This window comes from Alexandromys fortis, unplaced genomic scaffold, assembly GCF_014885135.2.
Source record: "Alexandromys fortis isolate MF-2015 unplaced genomic scaffold, M_Fortis_MF-2015_v1.1 scaffold_17, whole genome shotgun sequence".
Taxonomy (NCBI): Eukaryota; Metazoa; Chordata; class Mammalia; order Rodentia; family Cricetidae; genus Alexandromys; species Alexandromys fortis.
The window spans coordinates 1,087,271-1,107,746 of NW_026067896.1; the positions used below are offsets into that span (position 1 = coordinate 1,087,271).

General features: G+C 44.7%; 1 protein-coding gene across 2 annotated transcripts in view; it reads left to right on the forward strand.

Moving 5' to 3' along the window:
* The window catches only part of Matn2 (matrilin 2), a 103,568-nt gene that overhangs the window by 54,947 nt on the left and 28,145 nt on the right, over positions 1-20,476 (forward strand). For both annotated transcript variants that reach the window (XM_050162344.1, XM_050162338.1), the window contains exons 5-7: positions 4,989-5,111; positions 11,330-11,452; positions 20,132-20,254. In XM_050162344.1, coding sequence (XP_050018301.1) covers positions 4,989-5,111; positions 11,330-11,452; positions 20,132-20,254 — 369 coding nt within the window. The remainder of the gene's footprint in view (positions 1-4,988; positions 5,112-11,329; positions 11,453-20,131; positions 20,255-20,476) is intronic.

Sequence of the window (20,476 nt, forward strand, 5' to 3'; positions counted from 1 at the left end):
AGAGATCTACCTGCTTCTGCCCACCCTGTGCTAGGATTTGGCTTCGAAATACAACTTTCAAAAGGTTCTTTTGTGCTGGGCAGTGGAGGCAAATGCCTTTAATCCCAGCACTCAGGGGACAGAGGCAGGCAGGGAGATCTCTGTGAGTTTGAGGCTGGCATGGTCTACAAAGTGAGTTCCAGGACAGCCAGAGCTATTACACAGAGAACCCTGTTTGGGTGGGGTTAGGGTGGGGCTTTTATAATATGCTAATTTTTCTCCTGTTTTTCTAAAAGCTCTTCTTAAGAATTTTTAAACCAGGCAACTGTTTGTAAATGAATAAAACCCTCATTCCCATCCCTACTTGCTCTTCATGGTTAGCAGAGGTTCTAGGGGGACCGGGTGACCGGGTGACACTTGGGTAGAGTGAGGGGCTGCAGGAATTCCTGCCTCCCTGCAGAAATGGCTTAGAGACAGCTATTGCCAGTGAGCAGGGAGCTGGTTTCCCCAGCAGCAGTGCAGAGAGCTGGCCACCTGCAGAGGGACTTAGAGTCTAGTAAGGGAGGCAGAGACCGCATCACTGCATGAACACATACACCATTAATATGCTACATGCCAGGGAGGAAGAGCACAGGAGTGTACTGACAGCCAGCGTGGGAGCCCAAAAGCCCCGCGCAGCTCAAGCTCCTCACAGCAAGAGGCAAACGTCCCATCACCCGACAGGCACGCCAAGGCCTGGGACTCAGGGCCACATTGCATAGTTTTCATTGTGCTAGGCTGGAAGTCAGACGAGATTCCCAGAGCTGAGAATATCTGTGACAGATGCTGACAGACACAAAACACGGTTTGGATGGAGTCACTGGTGTCCCCCTTGAGTGTGGCCCTGTCGTCTTGGGCTACTGGAGGGCTCTCAGCCATCTGGTGTCTGTGATCCCTCCCAGCCTCATCTGCCACTTGCCAGGGAACTCCCAGAGTAGAATACAACTGCCAACCCTGTCCTCCGTATCAGCACGGTCCCTCAGGCTTCATTCTTCTTCTCAGACCTCATCATTTTAATGTGTACTAGTATAGATGTAATTTAATTAATTGATTAATTAGTTTGTTTTGTTTTGTTTGTTTGTTTGAGAGTTGTTTGAGATAGGCTTTCTCTATGTTACAAACCTGGCTGTTCTGAAACTTGCTTTGTAGACGAGGCTGGCCTTGAACTTACAGAGATCCACCTGCCTCTGCCTCCCCATTGCTGGGACTAAAGGCGTGCGCCACCACCACCTGGCTTTGTTTTTGTTTTTGTTTTAAGGAGAGATGACTCAATGGCAAAGAATATACTGACTGCTCTTCCAGAGCATCTGGGTTTGACTTCCAGCACCCACATGACAGCTCATGACTGTTGTAACCCTGGTTCTAGAGGATCTGATACTTTCTTCTGGTCATGGGCACTACATGCATGGATGTGGTGCACAGACATACGTGCAGACAAACATCCATAAAAATAAAAAGTGAAAAAGTGCTCAATTTATTTAATGGAAATTCTAAGTCAGATGAGTTTTTTATCTTTTCACCAACTTAATATGTTTATCCAAAAGCACAATACAAAATTTGAAGACCATGTAGGTGATATTACTTCTTTATGTGTGTCCCTGTGTGTGTGCACACGTGTGTGCCTGCAGGTGTGTGTAATGTGTATGGAGGTCAGAGGACACTTTCCTTGTCATTCTTTGGGCACTGTGTACCTTTTGCTCGAGGGTCCGTCACTAGCCCGTGTCTTCACCAAGGGGACGAGGCCAGCTAACAGGGAGTGCCAGCTGTTCCGTCTCTACCTCCTGTCTCACTGCCACGATGGCACCAAGCTTGGCTTTTTATGTGGGGTTCTGGGGATCAAATGCAGGTCTTCATGCTGCCAAGACAAGAGCGTCACAGACCGAGCCATCTCCCCAGCCCCTTGGAGGTGACAGCCAACCATAGCTGTTAGAGAAGCTGCTTTTGCTGTGAACGATACCAAGTGTAGACTCATGGATGTCCACAGTGCTGAGAATGAGTGACAGTTGAGGGCTTATCCCTAAACAAGGTTTTTACGACACCCTTTCTGAGGCCCAGGGACTATCACAGAACAGGGAGCAGAAAGAATGTAAGAGGCAAAATACAGGGCAAAGGGCTGCAGAATGCTGTCCCCAGGGGACAGCGGCCACTACTGCAATCACGCTCTTACAGCAGCCGTGGCTGCCTGCACAAGGCATCCCAGCATCAGGCAGATTAATCACAGATCCAGGAGGGATTTATGGGCCCTACCCTTCCTTCCTGGGCTATTGCCTTCTGATGGGTTCCCGGGGAGGGGCTGTCATTTTCTTTAGTTGTAAGTCTGTTGGTAACACCACCCCCAGGCTCTAATGGATATTTCCAAACTCCAGGTTTCACAGACACCCTGGGTAAACTCAGTGGGGCACCAAACAGAACACGTGGCTATGAGTGTGGAAAGGGGCTGGTAGGAGGAGGAGGAGTGGAAGTCATCAGGAAGCAGTACATGTATGAGATTGTCAGAGGTCAGATTTAATAAAACGTATTCGGCTTTTAGAGACAGGGTTACTCTGTAACAGCTCTCACTGTGCTGGAACTCAGGCTGTAGACCAGGCTGGTTTTGAACTCACAGAGCTACACCTGCCTCTGCCTCCTGAGTGCTGGGATTAATGGGATTAAAGGCAGGCCCTGCCACTGCCTGGCAATAAAAGATATTTTAACAAGGAAGAATGATGAGGCTGGAGAGGCGGCTGAGCACTTAGAGTGTCCCGCAGAGGACCCGAGTTCAGTTCCCAGCACCGTGTCAGGTGGCTCCTAATGGCCTGCAATACCAGCTCCAGAGGACTGAAACCCACAAGCAGCTGTGCTTGTGAGCACATGCAAACAGACACACGGCTAAAATTAAAATCAACCTTCGTTTAAACAATATAGGCTTTTTTTTTAAGTATAAGTGAGAGTCAGGGACTAACAGAGCTTTCTGAATAACTGAATTTTATCACCCTTGATGTAGTGACACTTTTTAACCAAAGGAACTTCCCTTTAATATCTCCAGTCCCTTTAATATCTCCAGTCCCTTTAATATCTCCAGTCCCTTTAATGCTCCCCGACTTTCTCTGGTTTTAATGGCAGGATAGTGGGTAGAGCTAGTCATTTCACGGCGTCTGAGCAGCCTCCTTGCCAGGAAACAGCACCATCATGTCTGCCCATCTGTGCCAAGGAGAGGCTGAGTCAGTGGAGGGTTGAAGGTGCCTTTAACCTTGCCATCCTCTTACACATTCCTACACCCACAGCAGGACACGCGTGTCCATACGCGCATTCCCACACTGCATGCCCATGACGAGTTAGCTCAGCACTTTGTGGATACGTGGTGGCTAGTTGACTCAAACAAGGGCATGAAGAGTCTCCTCTCTGTGGTTCCCTGTCACCGTCCTTAGCTCCTTCCATGACATCTGGCTTCGCCATTTTCCTCACCCAGTGTGAGGAATGAATGAGTCAAGTGCATGAAGACCCCTCCTGTAGTCAGATGGGTAGAGGAGAGGCTGGTGGGACCTGGGGATTGACGTTGTACTTACTTGCCATGTGTCTTAGTCGGTGTTCTGATGCTATGAAGCGGTACCATGACCCAGCTGATGGAGGTGGGTCTTGTATCTTATCTGTTGATTTCATTGGTTAATAATAAAGAAACTGCCTCGGCCCTCATAGGACAGAAAATTAGGTAGGCAGAGTAGACAGAGGAGAATGCTGGGAAAAAGAAGCTGAGTGAGTGAGTCGCAATGATGCTCCCACTCCAGACAGACGCAGGTTAAGATCCTCACTGGTAAGCCAGCTCGTGGGCTACACAGAATATTAGAAATGGGTTAGAACAATATGTAAGAGCTAGCCAATAAGAAACTGGACCTAGCCGGGCCAGGCAGTGTTTGAAAGAATACAGTTTCCGTGTAATTATTTCTGGGTATAAACTAGCCATGCGGGTGGCCGGGTGCCGGGGACGCAGCCCTGCCGCTCCTAATTTCAACACCCAGCAACTCTTATAAAGGAAAACACTAATTGGAACTGGCTTAAAATTTAGAAGTTAAGTCCATTATTGTCATGTTGGGAAGCATGACAACATGGTGCTGGAGAAGGAGCTGAGAGTCCTACATCTTAATTGACAGGCAGCAGGAAGAGAGAGCACTGGGTGGGCCTGGCTTGAGCATTTGAAACCCCAGTGATACGCTTTCTCCAACAAGGCCACACCTCCTCATGGTGCCACTCCCTATGACCAAGCATTCAAATCTATGGGCCTATGGAGGCCGTTCCTACCCAAACCACCACATCCAGCCAAGTGGTGAGTCTGTAGCTCCCTTGGCTGCCTTATCTGCATGATGTCAAGGATCACACAAGACAAAGTCACCTCCTGTATGCTGGTGAAGCTACGTTTGCCCAAAGCCTAGGAATGGTGCCTTAGGGAGCAAGTAGAAGCTCTTGCTCACAACTCAGCTCTCACGAGCCCTCAAAATCATGCTCAAAGTGATTTTCATGACCACAGGAAAATACAAAATTGATTTTAATTAAAATTATTTCATGAATTTTCAGATAATTCCAACTTTGAAAATGGTTTTATCAGCGGGGCAGTGGGTGGTGCATGCCTTTAATCCAGGCACTCCAGAGGCAGAAGCAGGCAAATTTCTGAGTTTCTAGGCCAGCCTGGTCTATAGAGTGAGTTCCAGGAGAGCCAGGACTACACAGAGAAACCTGTCTTCAAAAACAAAAATAAGGAAAATGTTTTTATCTACACTAAAATGGATACAGTGTCAGCGATGGTTGCTCTGGGAGGCAGAACTGCAGGTGGAGCTTCCTTTTATGTATTTTGCCCCTCAGTCTTCTACAATAATGTATTAAAATGTGCAATGTTATTTGAGGTTACTGTAGTAAGTGCTATAGAGTTGAGTTGCTGTGGGCCAGGAGAACTTCTGTTCCTGAGCTGTATGCTAATGGTTCAACTTTGCCTCACTCAGTCCAGGATCTGTGTGCCTCAGAGGACCACGGCTGCGAGCAGCTCTGCGTGAATCTGCCGGGTTCCTTCGTCTGCCAGTGCTACAGCGGCTACACCCTGGCCGAGGATGGGAAGCGGTGCACAGGTAGGTGTCTCTCCAGTCACGCGTTCCGAGAAAGGACACAGAAGTACAGGAAGGAGCGCACAGCATGCACGAGGCCCAAACAGTCCTTTAGGTTTTAATGAAGCAGTCAGTGCTGTGCTTTAGTTTTTAGGCAGAACTGAACTTTAAAGACTCCGTTTTTGCTTGAGGTCAGTATTTGCCTATTTCGGACCCTTGACATAAGGCACGCTCATGACAGTCTATGTAAATATAATTGCCTGTTACATCACTGCTTGTAAGGGACAGTGCTGCGCAATACGCCCTTTGTACACCATAAAGAATCGCCTCTTGAATTGGTTTAGTAGAACGCTGAGTAACTGGTAGCTAGGCAAAAAGTATGGGCTGGTTAGCCAAAATGAGAATACTGGGAGGAAGAGGGAAAGAGGATATCAGCCAGCTGCAGAGTAAGCAGGATGTGTACAAAATGAGGTAACAGCCATGACCCACATGGTGAAGACATAGGGGTTAATTCAAATGTAAGAGTTAGGTAGTAACAAGCCTGAGCTACCAACCAAGCATTTATAATTAATGTTAAACCTCTGTGTTGGTTATTTGGAAACTGGTGGGTGGGACAGAAACTTCCACCAACAAGCAAGGTGGATTTAGAGCGTAGTTTGGGGAGACCTAACTATATGAAATTTACTTGGTGATGGGCAGGGGTGCTATGCAGTACCTGAAAGACCTGGTAGCCTTATCCCTCATTTTGGACCTGCAGTTCAGAGAAAGGCCCAACTGTCTGTATTGACATCAAGGACACAGAAAATAAACAGCCTTGAGAGCCAGGAAAGGGCTCTCTATGAAGTGCTCGGAGCTGCAGGCACAGCTCATAGTTGAACGCCCTCCCCATTCGGCATCTCCACACTGATCAGTTAAGAGATGGGGTAGAGTTTTCCTGAGCCCTTGCAGAGCAGACCGGCAAACCCCTAAGATGTATGAAGCCCCTTCCTGATTAGCTGCAATTCCCTTGCCTGGTCTCATTCATCATTAGAGCAAGAAATGGTAGGTAAATGCCGGGTGTTCTTTGAGCTGGACGGAAGTGAACGGAGATTCCTGACCAAGTCTTGCTTCTCTGTTCTATATCCCGTTGCTTCCAGAGACCATGTTGTATCCCTTCATTCCTTGTTCCCCTCCGCATTTCGAATGCGTATTTCCCAGCATGCCCTGGTTATTAGTTAGGGGTATAAAAGACAAAAAAAAAATGATCACTTGCTATTTGCATGGGAGTAATGAGAATAATGTGACTTTGTTTTCCATACTGGAAGGTTTGAAAACTCCCCTCATCAGAGATCAGCGAATGGAACTGGTTTACTGAGTACTGAGTCCTAAAGCTATTTTTGGGGGGGGGGGGTAATTTGCTGGTGGAGACCGTGACCGAGAGGCAGGATATTCTGTTGGCCATCATTAAAAAAGAAGCCAACACGTAACCACCAGTACTTATTATTTTGTTTGATTATTTTTTTGTTGTTGTTTTTTTTTTTTTTTTTTGATTTTTCGAGACAGGGTTTCTCAGTAGCTTTTTGGTTCCTGTCCTGGAACTAGCTCTTGTAGACCAGGCTGGCCTCGAACTCACAGAGATCCGCCTGCCTCTGCCTCCTGAGTGCTGGGATTAAAGGCGTGTGCCACCACCGCCCGGCTGTTTGATTATTTTTTATTGTAAAACTGATACTTAAAGGATGAGATTGCATTTCTACCATACTTCCCCTAGAAGTATCTACTATAAAACCTTGGTCCGTGATGAACAAGAAGTTATACTGTTTATTTTTATCAGCTGAGGTTTTTTTTTTTTTTTTTTTTTTTTTTGCCCCTTTCTGATGTTACATAAGTAGAAACTTTGTGAACTGAAAAATTAAAAAAATAAAAAAGGTGGAGAACGGGGCCTCTGTGAGGAAGGACGGGGATAAGCATCAAGGTGTCGGGAACACAGTTCTGACTGACTGAGTGGGGGAAGACAAGCAGGGGGTAGACGAGGAGGAGGCCAGTCCATGGGAGGCTGGGAAACTGGAGGGTGGTGCGGAACCCAGTTCTCTCCGTGTTACCGAATAATTGCCCAATTGTCCCAGTGTAGTAGAGAATCTTTGTGTCTCTCAGGATTGTGCTGTAAGTTTGGAATTTGACATTTGCTGAGGAGCTGAAAGCATGAGCGAGAACACACTGTGTTTGCCAGGAGCCGTGCTGGCCGTATTCATCCAAGACGGGTGTTTTCCCTGCTGATGCTTATAAGTGTATGAAAATGTGCTGGGCTGGAGGGATAGCTCAGCCGTTAAAGGCTAGGCTCACAACCAAAATGCCAAGAATGTCTTGCCTGTATTAGGCGGTCAAGCAGGAGAAACTGTGTATCCTAATGTGACCCCGGTCTCGTCCCTCTGATGATCCTGGCATTACCATCTTCACAGCTATCCTTGACAGCCATTGACTAAGCCTCTGGGGGAAGCAGACCATGAGATGAGTGGGCAGATCTCTGTGACTAGTACCCTCAGTTAGGGAGTCAGAATTCTCAAAAGTCAATTACTGTTCCATGGGGCTGTGTTGGGAGCCCAGGCAATCATAGAACCCCCGGAGGAAAAAGGTAGAGAAGAGAGAGACATCTGAGGGACTAGCCTAGAAGATCTGTGTATAGAAAGAAGAGTATCCATCGGACAGATGAGCAAGCAAGAACCTATGTGATGGGCAGGGATGGTATGGAGGTGGAAGTGTTTCCAAGAGAGATAGCATAGTAAAATATCATTAGAAGCTACACAAGCAGCCCTACAAAGATACCGCTCTCAAAGATGGAGACTCCAGGAGCTATAAGATACCATAAAATAAACAAACAAAAAAGCAAAATTACCTCATCATGTTTTAAGTAAGATTTCAATTTTGTGTTGGGCCACATCTTGACTATCCTGGGTTGGACACACCTAAAACTTCATGACCTTGAACTTCTAAGACTCTGAGAATGAAGCCAATAGTGACAGGAAGAAATGAGAATGGATTCAAGGAAAGACAGCCTGGAGTTTTGGACAAAGCGAGGTTGGAATTATGGGACAAGGCAAGGACATGTCAGAGAGAGAGAGAGCAGAATAGCCCAGTGCAGAAGAGGATGCTCAGAAAGCCAACAATGCAGGCAGGAAGCGACATGTTTTCCCCTTGTTCCTTTTAATGTGCATTTAGGTTTTATGAGTTTAAATGGCTATGTGTCTTTACTTGTTTTGAAGGCATCTGGACCTTCAAGCCTTAGATACCAGTCTTCAGTGAAATCCGTATTTATTTCATGTAATCTTTGAGTGTTTTTTTTTTCACCCACAATGAGGAGTCATACAGCTACTACAGAGGATTTGAGAGGAAAAATTACTGAGTAAAGTTCCCGGTGTGCACTAGGCCTTGGTCATGACTGTGGAAATAGCCATGATAGCGACTGTTTCCTGCCTAGGGATGAACTGTGGAATGAGAAGTGGGTGGAAGACTGAGCCGTTACTCTCAGCCACATAGAGAAAGCAGGAAGAATTAAGGGCAAGAAAAACGTCTGTGAATGACCATCTAAGGCTGTGGAGGGGAGGGAGAGAGAGAAAGTGCATTGAGGAGCTGCAGAATATGGTGGGGAGAGACTCTCCATGGGCGGTCTATTGCCCATGCGATAAAGTATCGTGACAAATGTCCATCTTGGCCTTTATTGCTTTGCACTAATGCACTGTTCATCTCCGAGGTCAGCTGAGTTGTTTATCACACATCGGGCAGAGCCTGGATGTGGCAAGTCTCACTTTTGATTCTGTAACCTTAGCCCCCTGTCATCTGCCTGGACAAGGGATGACAGCCGGAAGTTACTGTGTTCTTTCCGTCTATGGAGGTGCACATAGACTCCAGGCAGAGACGATGGAAGGGATTTTGGTGGAGTCGGTGAGGAGCTGGAACAGTGGAGGAGATGATGGAAGGGATTTTGGTGGAGTCGGTGAAGAGCTGGAACAGTGGAGGAGATGATGGAAGGGATTTTGGTGGAGTCGGTGAGGAGCTGGAACAGTGGAGGTGTTGCTGACTTGAAGAGGAGCTCCATGATCTGCCCCAACCTTGGCCTTCCTTTTCACAAATGCAGTTTTGCAACTAAGGAAGTTATTTAACGAATCCAAAATATTTGGTGAAGGATGCCTGAGCGGAGTGGACTAGAACTATCCGGACCTTACACCTCTTTGAGGGTCAGATGACTGGAAATGTGATTCTTCACATTCGACTGCCGAGTGCTGGTCTGGGGTGCCATCCCTAAGTGTCCTGGTAGTGATTCAATGATAGCCTTGATACCGTGAGAGTTAATAGACCAGGGTCTTAAGAACCTACAGTCTCTGAATCCTGCCTTTCCCTAGTTCAGACAGGTGTGCACGCAGAGAATAAAGCAGCATGAGAATCAAGGCCGAGGAGAAGCTCGTCTTTGATAGTGGCCCATGGCTGCTAAGGAATGGAAAATACCATCCAAAAAGGGATATCCTGGGCTACACATGGAGCTGGGTGGGTGTGGTGGCATAAGCTTGTAATCTAAGCACTCAAAAAGCATTGCTACAGTTCCAGGCTAAACCCTTCTACATTCTGAGACTCTGTCCCTGCCATAAAACCCAAAACAAACAACTACACCCCCAAACATCTGCATATATACAATTGTATTTTAATTGTTTTTGTTTAAAGACGGGTGTACATTTAATATCAGTTATATTTAACAATATTTTCAAAATGTTAAATAGGCTTATTTGAAAAATATGATATTTAAAATCTTTGTTGTTTAAATAATTCCCATTCTGATTTTTTCAGTTTGGAGTTCTTTAAGTAGGCACAGGATTTGAAAAATTCTGAAAAATAATCTAGAGTCAGAATCCTTGATACTGATGAAAAATATTTCAATCTTTTATATTTATAATAGCATAAATCATCGTAATTTTGATCAGCACATAACCTCAAGATTCTCCAAAGCTGCTGATTTAATTTTTTTTTTAAATTTATTTATTATGTATATAGTGTTCTTGGCACCAGATCTAATTATAGATGGGTGTGAGCCATCATGTGGTTGCTGGGAATTGAACTCAGGACCTTCAGAACAGCAGTCAGTTCTTTTAACCTCTGAGCCATCTCTCCAGCCCTGCTGATTTAATTTTTATGGCTTGTATAGTATATTCTTGCTTTTTAACAGTGACTATTAGAATTTAGCCTGCATCAGATCCCCTAGGGGCTATTAACACAGATTCTAGGTTCCCATACCCAGAATTTCTGATTCCACTTGTGCAGGGCAGGATCTGAGGACTGATAAGGTGGGCAAGTTTGCAAACGATTGTTGATGTACGCAGTTCACAGACCACACCTTGACAGCGCACGCCTGATAGACATACAGGTGTTACAACACAGCTGCTTATGAGGATGCATCAGGGTGAGGTGTGTACAGACAGTCTAGCACGCAGGGACTCAGACTACACCAGGGTGAGGTGTGTACAGACAGTCCAGCACGCAGGGGCTCCGACTGTCTCAGTCACATCAAATCCCAGAGGCCTTAGAGGAGAGGAAAGTGGCAGTTTATCAAGAACTGGCTATGAGTCGGGCATGGTGATGCACGCTTTTAATCCCAGCATTTGGGAAGCAGAGGCAAGTGAATCTCTGTGAGTTGGAAGCCAGGCTGGTCTTTAAATCAAGCTCCAGGACAGCCAGGGCTATCACACAGAGAAGCCTGTCTCAAAAAACAAAAACAACAACAACAGAAAGAGTTGTTTACGTGGTGTTCAGCGTCAGTGCTGCTTCTGTGCAGTGTGACTTTGCGCACTCCTCCATAGCGTCTGAAGAGGGGCTGATTTTACCTTATGAGGTGAAAGAGAAGTTCAAGAGTTATTCTTACTGTGCTGGCCTTAGAGCCTCTTGAAAGTACGACAAGTGCCCTGTCACTGAGCCACACCAGCAGCTGCTGTTAGGGTTCATCTTATCTCTGTTTCCCCCAGTTCAATAGGTGTAAACATGCCTTGTGATAGTTTTTATTAGCATTTCTCTGACTTTTAAATATATTTGTCTATCTTCAGAAATGAAAGCCTAATCAAAAAAATCTTGATTTTTTTTTAAGGAGGATTTTGGGGTGTTGTTTATTTATTCATGCTTTTTGCAGTGGAGAACAATTTAACTGTATTTGTTATAGGTATCCTGACATTCTACTGTCCCCTCCTCTGCGCTTCTAACCAGATGTGACCCTGTGTTGTTTTCTGCAGCTGTGGACTACTGTGCCTCAGGAAATCATGGGTGTGAACATGAGTGTGTAAATGCTGAAGGTTCCTACCTGTGCCAGTGCCATGAGGGATTTGCTCTCAACCCAGATAAGAAAACATGCACAAGTAAGTTACACGCACGCACACACAGAGTGAAACCGCTGTGGGCACTGGGGACTTAGAACTCTCCCATGTATGGATTATCACATATTAAGTAATGGGGCTCTGCCCTTGTTCCTCTCTGTCAGGCCTTTCTAAATCACCCTAAGACTGTGGCTTACTTGGTCTCGATGTCTCCAGGCAAAATATTTGAAGGCATCTTTTGTTGGGGACTCCGTGCAGGCATGCTCTCCCAGCATCTGCGAGCATGCTAACTGTCCCACATGCTGCCTCAGCGCGGCTGTGGCTGTTATTATAACAGGGCTTGAGGGATATTTTCACTGAAGCTTTGTGGCTTGTGGGCTCCAGCTCTGAGTCCACGTGAGGACCAGAGAGTCGCTGAACTGAGAGGAATTGAATGTGGTTTCTTGAGGGTGGGGTGGGAATAGGTGAACCTTCGTCTTTTTAGTTGTGTTTGACTTTAGCTATATGCATAAATATTGAAATTGATTTGAACTCCTAAAATTAGAACATAAATTCTACAAACTAAAGATGATCCCCAGTTTTAAAAACGATGCCAGGGGCTGGAGAGATGGATCAGAGGTTAAGAGCATTGCCTGTTCTTCCAAAGGTCCTGAGTTCAATTCCCAGCAACCACATGGTGGCTCACAACCATCTGTAATGGGGTCTGGTGCCCTCTTCTGGCATACAGGCATACACACAGACAGAATATTGTATACATAATAATAAAAAAAAAGATGTTAAAAAAAAAAGATGCCAGAAGGATTCTTTTAAACTTAAAGGTGCACGGGTCTTCAGGGCTTCTGTGGGTAGATTATTATCCTTCAGTGCAGTGAAAGACCACGGGAGAAATGCCTGCTTCTGAAGTCTTAGAGCCAAGCGGCATTTTAATGAGGTTCAATAACAATTAAGAGTAAAATAAGAGTCAGGCGGTGGTGGTGCACGCCTTTAATCCCAGCACTCGGGAGGCAGAGGCAGGTGGAGCTCTATGAGTTCGAGGCCAGCCTGATCTACAAATGGAGTTCCAGGACAGCCAGAACTGTTACGCAGAGAAACTCTGTCTTGAAAAACAAAAAAAAAAGAAAAAGGATAAAGCAAGGCACCACTACAACGAGGATTTTAATTTATATGTTTGTGTGCCATCTTTTAAAGGTACATCCAGTGTGTGCTTCTGTACATGTTTTCAAAAGCATCCTTCTTTTATTCAATCCCTTAATATCAACAGCTTCAAACCCCAGGGGCCTGGCACGTTACATCCAAAACATGTTCTTGGAGCCCCATGAAGGAGGCACAGACCATGGCTGGATTTTAAAGTGAGCTGTCATTCGCCACACGAATGGGTTTGCCTGGGAAGGAAAGCCGTGCTACAACAGGGCATTTAGACCTCCATGCCCAGCACACAGCTCATGCACAGTTCTTAGTCTGAGTAGAAAGGTTGAGTAGGCTGCTCTCCTCCCAGGCTCCCCTCCTCTCTGTACAAAACTTGAGCAGTTCTCAGCAAGACGCTGTCCACCTCTTCCCACCCCACGCCCAAGAAACCACATTCTGAACTGTGAACAACCGTCAGGCTGTCGCTGCAGCTGGGAGCTGTGGCTGTCGGGGCCCATGAGTCAGCATCAAAGAGGGACCCTGTGCTCCTAAGTCAATTGCGGCATCTCTGCCTTTCCCCTGGGTGATCTTGGGGAAAACCTCATGCTGCAGTTTCCTCAACTGCAACAGGAGATGATAATCCACATTCTTGTCTCGAAGACTAAATGAGATCATCTGTAGAAGTGATTGATCAAATTGTCAGGTGCTAATTATGATTTTATGAACGATGGGTGATACTGGCATCTGGGAAGGGGGCTCAATTGTTAAGGTGATTGCTGTGCCAGCAATGCAGTTTGAATCTCTGGAACTCCTATAAAAAAAACGGGGGGGGGTACACACTGAGGAGGTGGAAGCAGGAGGCTCCCTGAGGCTCACTGGCCAACCAGTCTAGATGGATGGGTGAACTACGCGTTCAAAGACCCTGACTCCAAAGAATCAGATGGACAGCAAATGAAGGAGATATACGATGTTGACCTCTGATCTCCAAACACATGTACGTGCACACATTCATATACACATGTGCACACATGAACGCATACACACTAACCCAAAGAATTTCAGTGTAAGTGGGCATGTAACATATGTCCTGACTAAGCATAAAAGTACATACAAACTCAAGACTTTTCTGTTGAAAGTTGGTGGGAACCAAGTCCCACCACAGAGAGCAAGCAGCTGAGTCACTGTAACCCAGGGCACATGGTGTGACGCAGGCAGGCTGGACTAGGGCAGGTGGAAGCCGTGTCCCGTGATCAGAGGAGCGGGGGAACATACCTGTCTACTCTCAGAACTTCCTCCCTGGAGGAGTCCTGGCTCTCACTCCCACCCTATTCTCCAGAACGGCACCATCTCCCACACTGCCTCAGCACGTCCCCTACGACTAGACCCTATTCTAGACCCAAGAGTGGTACAGACAAGGGACTTGGCCGTCAGATCCTGAGGTAGAAACTGCCTTGTGGGGGCCAGAGAGAGGTCTGACTGGGAGTCAGGGCAGAGCTCTTCCAGCTGGGAGGTCTCACCAGCTGGGCTGGGAGCCAGCAGCTCAGCTATCTTCAGACCGTGTTAGAGGCAAAACCGTGAAGCTGGCCAGCCCAGTGCGTGGGCAGAGAAGAATGCTCGGAAAGCTGTGGGGTCCAGGCCAGCACTAGGGAGAACTGCCCCCTAGAAAGGCCACATTCCCACCATCCTGGGGCGTGTACAGGAGCCAGATGGGAAAGCCTGGCCATAGAGAAGAGATGCTCCAAGCTCTCAGAAAAGGGTAAGAGAAGTAAAGAGAAAGCCGGCCTGTGCAGATACAACCCTGGAGTCTCCTGTCTACAGCAGGACAGGAAAGAGCTGAGAGACAGCCAGTGGCAAGGACAGACATGGAGGGCCAGCCAGGAAGCCGCCGGGCAGCTACTTTATTAGTACCTTTGATGTGTCACAGTCCCAGCCTCCTGTAGCCGCTGCTGTGGTGGAAGAAAAAAAAAAAAAACCCAGTTCTTACACACTTCCAAAAGATGAGTAAAACTGAAAAAAAAAATTAATTTACATTTCAGTCCCTATTTTTAGAAGACTTATTGTCCTTTTTTAGAATATTTGTATGTATATGGGAGATGGGGGGTACTCAATGCCCACAGAGCCCAAAAGATGGTGTTGGATTCCATGGAGCTGGAATCATAGGGGTTTGTGAACAACTACGTATAGCTGCTGGGAACCGAACTTGGGTCCTCTGCTGAGTCAACTCTCTATTGTAGACCTGAAGTCACATCCAATTGGTAACTGTACACTTATTGTCTATAGAAGGTACTGTAGCCAAGGCAACACACCAAGCACAACCAATGTGTGACTGAGCCAAAATGTGCCATGTCCTGTGTAAATGTGCTTGTGTTTGCCACCCAGACCCAAACAATCACACAAAAGTTTTATTATCTACAACACTGTTTGGCCAATGACTTAGCTGTATTCCTAGCTAGCTCTTACATCTTAAATTAACCTATTTCTATTCATCTATACATCGCCATGAGGCTGTGGCTTACTGATAATGTTCTAGCATTTTACTCCTTCCATGGCTATATGGAATCTCTTCAACTCTACTGTTCTGTTGCTGTAATAAAACACCATGACCAAGGCAACTTTTAAAAGGAAACATTTCATGGGGACCTTGCCCACAGTTTCAGTGGGTTCATCCATGATCATCAAGGTGGGCAGAGGTGTGAGGGGTGTGAGATGCAGGCAGACATGGTGCCAGACAATACCTGAGAGCTCATATCTGTCTACAAGTTGGCAGCAGAGAAAGGGCGAGACTGGACGTGGCATTGGCTTTTGAAACCTCAAAGCCCAGCCCCAGTGGCACACCTCCCCCAACCAAGGCCACACCTCCCAGTCCTTTCCAAACAGTTCCACTAACTGGGGATCAAGCATTCAAATATACAACTCTATAGAGACCATTCCCATTCAAACTACTCCAGGTCTCAAACTCACTTTGTGTGCATGCATAGCATAGGAGGTGGGGTGGGGTGACATGTCTGTGTGTGTGTGTGTGTGTGTGTGTGTGTGTGTGTGTGTGTGTGCTGAGTTGGATCTCCCGGAGCTGGAGTGACAGGTTGTTGAGACCCATCCAGCCTGGGTTCTGGGAACCGAACCTGGCATCTCTGCAAAAGCAGCGTGTTATCCAGTGAGCATCTCTCCAGACCCCCTTTGGATCTTTAATAGTGACATCTTTGGCTATATATAGTATTCTTAGCCATGTTCACTGATTTTTTTTAAAACTCTGGATACCTCCTACACTGTTCTTTTTTCTATATTATTTATTATTTTCCATGGCAACTAGTTTTGTAATTATGAGCACATATATTTATTTTTTATTACAAAAGTAAAATAAGTTTATTGTAAACAACTGATTCTTACAGAAATGAAGTTATATAAAATAAAACCATTATACTCTATGAGCCAGAGACGAGTATCATTAATCACAGTTTGTTTCATTTCCTTCCAGACCTTAAATTTTAAAAATAGGATTACATTTATTTGTTTGGGCCTTTTAAGATTTACTTTATTGTGTAAAGATGTTCTATCTGCATGCATGCCAGCATGTCAGAAGAGGGCAACAGATCTCATTATAGATGGCTGTGAGCCACCACGTCGTTGCTGGGAGTTAAACTCAGAATCTCTGAAGAGCAGCCAGTGCTCTTAACCGCTGAGCCATCTCTCCAGCCTGTGTTTGTTTGTTTGTTTTGGTGTGTGTGTGTGTGTGTGTGTGTGTGTAGATAGGTGTGTGCGCCAAGGTAAATATGTAGAGAACAAAGACAACTTTAAGATGTCAGTGGATTCCAAGAATTGAGAATTTAGCAGCATGTATCTTTATTTGTCTAGACATTTGCTGGCTCTAATTTTTTTAATTTTTATTATGATGTGTGAATGCAGGGCTAAGTGTGCCATGGCATATAGTCAGAGGACAACTTTATTAACTTAGTTATCTCCTTCCGCCTTTATGTGATGTCTTAGTTACCATTCTATGGCTGTGAAGAGACACCGTGACCAAGGCAACCCTTATAGAAGAGAGCATTTAACTGGGGGGTTGCTTACAATTCCAGAGGATTAGTCCATTAGCATCATGACAGGGAACACAGTGGCAGGTGGGAAGCCAAGCTGCTGGAAAAGAAGCTGAGAGCTTTACATCATGATCCTTGGGCAGCAGGCAAAGAGAGAGACAATGGAATGGGCCTGATGTAGGCTTTTAAAACCTCCAAACATGGGTACCAGAGATCAAACTCACACCATCAGGCTTTTATGTAAGAGTTGACCCATCTCAACAGCTTCCCCTTTTAAAGTGTACACGCACGGATGTATTTTTATAGTGTTAGAACATATAATAACCATTGAATCTGGAGCATTTTAGCACATCATTTGCATGTTATAAAACATTTTAATGTCTGCATCATATTTTGTATATTACCTGGTATAATTTACTGAACAGTTTTTTGTGATATGTTTTTCACACCCATATTCATAAATCCTGTGTTTTTATGTTCTTAGGAACAAAATGCAAAACAAAATTTATGGAGTCAAAGATTATTGACATGTCATGCTGGATAGTTTTATGTCAACTTGACATAAGCTAAGGTCCTCTGAGAAATTTCAGTTAGGAAGATGTCTCCAGCTGGACTATGGGGGCACACACTTTTAATCCCAGCACTCAGGAGACAGAGGCAAGTAGATCTCTGTGAGTTCAAGGACAGCCTGGTTGACAGAGTGAGTTCCAGGACAGCCAGGAATACACACAGAGAAACTCTGTCTTGAAAAAACAGAAAAAAAGAAAAGAAAATGCCTCCATAAGATGGGGCTGTAAGTAAACCTGTAGGCCATTTTCTTAATTAGTGGTTGATGAGGAAGGGCCCAGTTCATTGTGAGTGATGCCTTCCTGGGTTGGTGGTCCTGGATTCTCTAAGTAAGCAGGCTGAGCCAGCCATAGGGAGCAAGCCAGAAAGCAATAATCCTCTGTGACTTCTACATGGGTTCCTGCCTCAGGTTCCTGCCCTCCTTGAGTTCCTGTCTTGACTTCCTTCAGTGATGGGCTATGGTATGGATGTGTAAGCCAAATAAATCCTTTCTTCCCCAAGTTGCTTTGGTCATGGTTTTCATTATAGTAGTAGTAAGTAAACCAAACCAAGACACATGCTAAGTCTTTTAATGTGTGTGCAAAATTAACTTCCAAAATTTTGTATCAATGTATGATCCACCGTATGTTATGAAGAGATGAGATTTTGTTTGTTGTTTTGTTTTGAAACAAGGTCTCATCGTATAGCTCAGGCTTGCCTTGAATTGGTAATTTTTTTCTCACCCTCCTGAATGCTGGGATTACAGGTGCATACCACTTTACCTGGTGAGAGGTTTTGGTTTGTTTTTTCATAACATACTAATCATCTAGGACAAGTTTCTTCTCGTTGTTGTAATTACCAAGTTTTTATTATGTTTTTATAAAACTGACTAGTTATTCATTCAGTTTATCAAAATAAAACCTTGTAGATAAGTAGAAACAAATTGGGGAACAAAGCAAAAGAGCAAACAATAACTCTCTAAGCAAGATCTGAACAAGAGCCACCCTATAGATGTGCTGATCTCATGAGGCCCCACCCATTGACAAAGAGCCACAGGCAGTCACGGAATGGGAGAGTGGGCCAGTAAGTCTACCTCAGGGAGAGCCCAATGGGTAATCTACCAAATGGTCAGTCCTGAAATCACACACATGCAATGTGAAACAGACTCAGCAGGATGTGTGTGTATGTGTGTGTGTGTGTGTATTAAATAAAAAGTATGCATATATGTTTTACACACACATATATGTGTGTTAAAGATATACATATACACACGTATATGTTAAAGATCTATACATATGCATTAAAGGAAAAGTATGTGTATTGTATCACATATATAACATATATGTTAAACACATGTATATGATAAGGAAAAGAGAACTTAAATTTAACAGGGAGGGAAGTGGGAGTGAGAAGGGTTGGAAGGAGGAAAGAAAAAGGAGGATGATATAATTATTTTAATTTTAAAAATTAAAAACAAGAAGATGCTAGCACTCAAGAGGCAGAGGCAGGTGGATTTCTGTGATTTCAAAGGCAGTTTGGTCTACAAGGTGAGTTCCAGAACAGCCAGAGCTACAAAGTGAGATCCTGTCTCAAATAAAAAAAGAAAGAAAGAAAGAAAGAAAGAAAGAAAGAAAGAAAGAAAGGAAGGAAGAAAGAAAGAAAATTGTTAAATTTCTTACCAGACTAGCTAGGAGAAAAAGGAGGGAGCAGACACAAATCCCCCTAAAATATTAAGAATGTGGAAATCACTATTGGTCCATTGAAAGGAAAAATATTACCACACACATATATGCCAATAGCTTGTATGATATGGACAAATCCTTTGAAAAAAACAAACAACTACAGTTTACTCCAGAAGAAATAGGCAATCTGATTAGTCATGTCTCTTAAATCAGTTTAACTTACAACTTAAATCTATACATCGAGAAATCTTTAGACCTATTTGACTTAACCACTAAGCCTACCAAGCATTTGAGCAATAACTATTGCTAATTCTATACAAGTGACTCCTCAATATAAATGATAAATGTATTTCAGTTCATTCCTAAGTCAGCATTACCCTAATGCTCAAACCAGAATAAGCTGTAAGAAAATTTTACATACAAATATCTTTGCTTTTAGCAATCAGGTCAACAATATACAAAAAGAGCAATGCATCATAACCTTGTGGGATTTAGCCCAGGAATTCAAGGTTGGCTTTAATACTCAAAACTCAATCAATGCAATGCACAATATTAACATGCTAAAGGAAACCATACAAGCCATTTCATTATTGCAGAAAAGGGCACAAATAGTATATGATACTCAGTTGTGATTAATAAAAATCTTTCTGTGAACTAAAAGTGGAGGTAACTGCATCAGTGATTAACTACACTGAAAACGAAGCTAAATATGACCCAGTGCATAAAGCACTTGCTGCTAAGTGTTGGGACCAGAGTTCAGAACTCCAGTACCAACCTAAATGCCATTCTTACCCAACATAATTTTTTCTTTTATATTTTGTTTTTGAGATGACCTTGAATTCACAGAGATCTGCCTGCCTGAGCTTCCCAAGGACTGGGAATAAAGGTGTGCACCACCACACCCAGCCCCCAATGCAGATTGAATTTCAGTGGCTTTTACAAGAAGCAACTGGTATATAAATATTTTGTAAACTCAAAACGTCAAAAAGCTCTTTGAAGCCTGGTGTGGTGGTGGTCGTCTTTAATCCCAGCACTTGGGAGGCAGAGGATCCCTGTGAGTTCAAGGCCAGATTGGTCTATCTAGAGCATGGGCTCCAGGACAGTCAGAGCTACCCAGAGAAACTCTGTCTCCAAAAAACAAAAAACAAATGCGAAAAGATATTTGAGACGAGGACATAATAAAGACATGGAAATGGCTTTTTGAAGAGGGCTCCTCTGGACCTAAACCTCGAGGCCCGTATTTTACACACTTGGGAAAATGGGGGCCGAGAGTCCTTGTTTTCATGGCTAGTCATATTGACTTATTCATGATTCCTAGGACCTTGCTTTCTTTCCAGAGATAGACTACTGTGCCTCGTCTAACCACGGATGTCAGCACGAGTGTGTTAATGCCCAGAAGTCCGCTTTCTGCCGCTGCCTGAAGGGCTTCATGCTGAATCCAGATGGGAAAACCTGCCGAAGTAAGTGCCCATCCACCATGTTCCTTTCCATCAAAATGCTTCTCCTCTTGGCAGACCCTTAGCTCACTGCGTTTGCAGTGGACACTGGTGTTCGTTAACGTTCTCTGCTCCTATTTTCCTGTGGCCACTAGAACCTATTGTGGGATGTTTTCCTAGAGACTGAATAGACTGGCTCTGGTCACGAGATTTGTTTAGCAACTCTGTCTGTGCTGAAGCGTCTTC